The following is a 4452-nucleotide window of genomic DNA, read 5'->3' as shown; positions in this document are numbered from 1 at the left end:
ATTTGGGTTGGATATTAACAAAGGCTACCTCTCATGAAGATACCAATATGCATGGATGGTATGGCCTACTAATTTATAGTCAAATGAATGTTCAGTTTAGATTAGGACTTACCCAACTTGCACGCAAAATTAAATAAAACCGCTGCAAATTTTAAATCAAGTTAGCTTAACAATCCTTGCTGGCTGTCCATAGCAATGAAATGTCTTCCATTTAGGATAAGCAATCAATTTAGGCAAGTGCTTGACAAACACTCAAATGGAAAATGCAGATGACTGTTGTCACTGGAGTGTTTACACAGGTGGCACTATAGACGAAGCAAGAGCTAGGTAGCACACTGCTGGGTTTCTCACACAATCATATTTGCTGACTTTTGCTTATATTGTATTCTTCACCCACTTTGTCCTCTTCTTTGCCTATATAAAAAGGCTGCACGGAATGAGATGAAGCTGAAGCAGTTGTCAGCTGGCTCTGGTTCTCCTCTTCCGTTGGTGCAGCACTCCTAGCTGCTGGGGCATGCAGTCGATGAGCGTCCAGCATCTCCAGCAAGAGATCGTAAAGTGGAACTACATTTTTACACTTCATATTATACAGGTGCTCCATTCCTTTGTTGCTGTGGGTTTTAACAAAACAATGTTTACTTTTCAAATACGCTATAGGAAAGAAAGTCTATCAGCTGATAATATTTATTAGGTTCATATAAATTCCACCTTATACAGAACTAACTTACCAGTTCAGTTGCTGTGCTTTCCTGCTACAGTTAGCAGAAGACAGCACCTTCAAAGAATATTTCAGACTGCTCATGAGCAAGTTGCGTTCTGAAGGTGGATCTTTTGCTCTCCTTTGCCTAAAATGTAGCCTAGATCACATGGGCTCCTAATTTAGGCACTGTGACCAAGAAAATCAGATGAATCTTGGCATCCTCATAATAGAATCTTAATTATCAGATCTTTTTCCTGGAAAATAACCTCAGCCAATTTGTTAGCAAATGCTCACTTCTAATAGTATCCATATACAAAACTATGGAAATTATTCACTTCACTGTGTCTCTGGAACTTCCTTAATTGTACAAATTCTTCTTAAGTAAAAAAGCCACATGCACACACCGATTGACTTTTTCCTGAGTACCTGTATACCAGCCCAGGAGGTAAAATCTGCATGTTTCATCTTTAGCGGCTCTGGTGTGGTGCTTACATCTGGGAGAATCATGGCTACAACTGATAAGAGTGCCTGACACCTCACCTCTAATTAGCAAAGGGCACCATCCTCTAGATTGGGATTCATCAGATCTGCATTTATTCTCACTTATAAAATACACATAGTGATCCTAATCTGTTTTCTGAAGTGAATTGCAATCAAGCCACTTGTGAAAAGTGGCTACATGAAAGTGATAGTTTTATTAAATCTTATAGGAGACTAAAGTTTTCAGAACTAGGCTACTGCTGCATTATTATTCTACTTAGTACTTTTCAAATAGGATAGAAGGTGCACATAACATTAAAAGTAGACACTGCTTACAGCACTATCAAAACAACAAGCAAAGTAAAGGAAAACTAAAAGAAACAAATGGCGAGAACATTTGCTCCTCACACTATAATCCAATGTACTGTTTTGCACACGTAGTCATACATCTTTATGAAAGTGGACATATATATATCTCTCTCTCATATTTTGTAACAGCTCTACACACAGTTTGCACTCCCACCTGTGAAGGAAAAGCGTGTCTGTGTGCATTTGTGAACCTCCCTTGCACAGGACCAGTGCAGGAGGGCTGACCACATGCTTGCTCTCACCTCATGTGTCTGATGTGAGAGAGGATGAGAAGGAGCTGAGCTAGTCGTCTGTGTTGTTGCTGCAGAGAAAGACCTGACTTGGCCATTAAATGTATCAGAGTGTCTGTAATCTTGTCCAGGACACGGTGAATGTAGTCTTTCTCTTCCAAAGATTTCAAGGTGCTGGAAAGAAAAGTGTACACACCTGGAGTAGAAAGGAGAAAGAAAACAAAGCACAGACAAAAATTATTTTCATGGAGTCAGATTTGCCCGAAGTTTGCCTTGTGACTGGCCTCTTCAGCTGTGTCAAACCGTGGGAGCTGATGGCGTGTGAACCCTTCTGCTTGCCAGCCAGGTCATTGGTTTGAATAACCCTGGAGCACTGCAGGCAAAGCAGGAGGAGGAAGATGATGCCTCTTCCTTGTCTGGATCCATCCAAGGTCTGGGTCAGGTGGAGGCAACACCTGCAGCCTGCAGCTAGACCTACCCAAAGGCTGTATTCCTCTAAGTCACTCAGCTCCGAAACCTTGAGCCCCTTGAGAGATCTGAGGTACATACCGACCAGCCCAGGCCTTTGGCAGTTTTTACCATTTTCCCCGCTCTGTAATGTTTGATTTTTGGTGATCTGATAGTCAGTCTAGAACTGTTACCACAAAACATGTAAACAAAATCAGGGTTTGCTTACCCACAGTCACCTCAACAAAACCCTCCCAGCCAAGGAACGGCCTTGAAAGGTGTGTGCTCCTTCATCTGCAACCCCAACTTTCCTTTAAAAGACATGTCCAAAGCAGCCTGTGTAAGTTTAGTCATCTTTGCTTACTGCTGAAAGTGAGCAGCCTGAAGATCTGAACCACAAAGAAACTTTTCCAGAGATCAAAACCACCTTCAAACTCCCGCTCCAACAGCCCCTCCGCATATCCTGTAAAACACTCTCACTAACTGAGGTTTAAGAGCTTTTACCAGTACTAATTATTGGGTGCATGAAACACATCAGCTTTGTAAATGGTAAATTCTCAACTAATTTGCATGTTTCTCTCTTGAATTTGTTCTGGAAAACAACGTGCAGCCAATGTGAATCAGGTCACAACAGCACTGTGCTACCAAAAGGCAACTGTTGCATTCAGCACCGGTTTTTTTAAGCTTCTGGATTGAGCCAATAACTCTAAACAGGTTACATTACCATAATCCAGTCCCAAGGCAACAAAAGCTTAAATTGTACGTACAGTAACACAATTAAACTGGTTTGATCACAGTGTGTTCAGTGCCGTGTATCTACAGTGTACTTGACAAATCCTGTGCTTTAGCCTTTCTGCAACAGCTTACGGAGCCAAAAAGAAATTTGGATTTTGTCCTTCTGAAAAAATCGGTTTCTGGAATTACATTTTGTTTTTCTTTAAAGCATCATATATAGCACAATATGCAATGCAGTTAGTGATACTAAGAAAAAAAGACACGCACACACTAACATGGACACATACAGAGATACAGACTCTAGCTTGTTTGTATTGTTTCTAGCCTGGGCCTATACCATCAAATCTGATGGTATAAGAATTTTTGAAGATAAAACTATATTGTCATGCATCTGAGCAGTCAGGGAAATTGAGGGGGTTTCCACCATCTTCTTAGCATACCTAACCTTCCTCATATCATCTTGGTACTTCGAGGACTTGTCACCTAGAACTACTGTAACCTGCAAGTAGGCTTCATGAATTTGGATCTTCTGTACTAAAAAGAAAGAAATATGAATTTGTGTTTGTGAATGTCAGTGTGAGTGTCTGTGAGAGGGAGACAGAGTGAGAGAGATACTGCTCTAAAAAAAATTAAAAACAATGAAAGGGTAACTCAAACACAGCCCAACTGAAGACCATCAGTCGGATTTCTTAACTTTGGTGACTAATGTTGCTTCTGGTTTGGTGTAGGCAGATAGTACAATGGCCTCTTTTCTCACAGAGCTTTTTATGATTTTTATTTCTTTTACTGAAAAGAATTCACCAAAAAGAAACAGCTCCTGAGGCTTTTCTCAGCTGACTGACTCTTAAGCACCCTCACATATTCCTACTGATAATACCAGGCTGTCTAGCTTAGTAAGTGCCTGTATGGGCAAGATTCTTATATATTACTAACAAAATGCATTAGAAAAAACATTAGAAGGTAACATTAGTCTCAGAAACCTGCAGTGCCTCCAGAGCAGCTTACTTCAGCCAGAGGATACTATTGCGCCCTTGTTTCATGACTTCGAAAACAGAAAAAATAAAATCTGTTAGGAGGAATTGTTTCTCACCTTGGTATAGTCCAGAAGCTATTAAAAAGTATAAATCAAAAAAAAGCACTCCCCAAAAATGTAGAGACTTTGGGCAATTGCCATTCAATAACTGCCAAGAAAAATGATGTTTGGTTTTCCTTTCAGCTCCCCTAGTGGTTGCTCCTGCCCCAGGCCAATGACCAGAAATTTTCCCCAAAGAAATGCTTGCTATCCATCACATATATACACACACACACAAGCTGAGTTCTGGAACAAGAGTACAGAAAATTGTCTTAGCAAAGTGAAATTTAACAGTCTCAAAGGTCTTCCCAAGCTCTGAAGCTGAACGCAAGCCTAAATTAAATAGCTACCAGGTTGTTTTCCAGCTCTTTCTTTCAGTCAGTATTGTAAAATACAATGGGAGTGAGAACAGAGAAAGC

General features: G+C 40.5%; 1 protein-coding gene across 1 annotated transcript in view; it reads right to left on the bottom strand.

The window, feature by feature from the left end:
* Nucleotides 1-355: 355 nt before the first annotated feature.
* The window catches only part of ESR1 (estrogen receptor 1), a gene marked incomplete at both ends in the record, with an annotated part of 109063 nt that continues 104966 nt past the window's right edge, over nt 356-4452 (bottom strand). The window contains 2 exons of the mRNA XM_080615883.1: nt 356-611; nt 1792-1975. Of these exons, the coding sequence (XP_080472009.1) occupies nt 356-611; nt 1792-1975 (440 nt within the window). The remainder of the gene's footprint in view (nt 612-1791; nt 1976-4452) is intronic.

This window comes from Psittacula echo (genome assembly GCF_963264785.1).
Source record: "Psittacula echo genome assembly, chromosome: 4".
NCBI classification, from domain to species: Eukaryota; Metazoa; Chordata; class Aves; order Psittaciformes; family Psittacidae; genus Psittacula; species Psittacula echo.
Note: the sequence above shows the minus strand (reverse complement) of the source record. Positions and strands in the feature narration are given on the sequence as shown.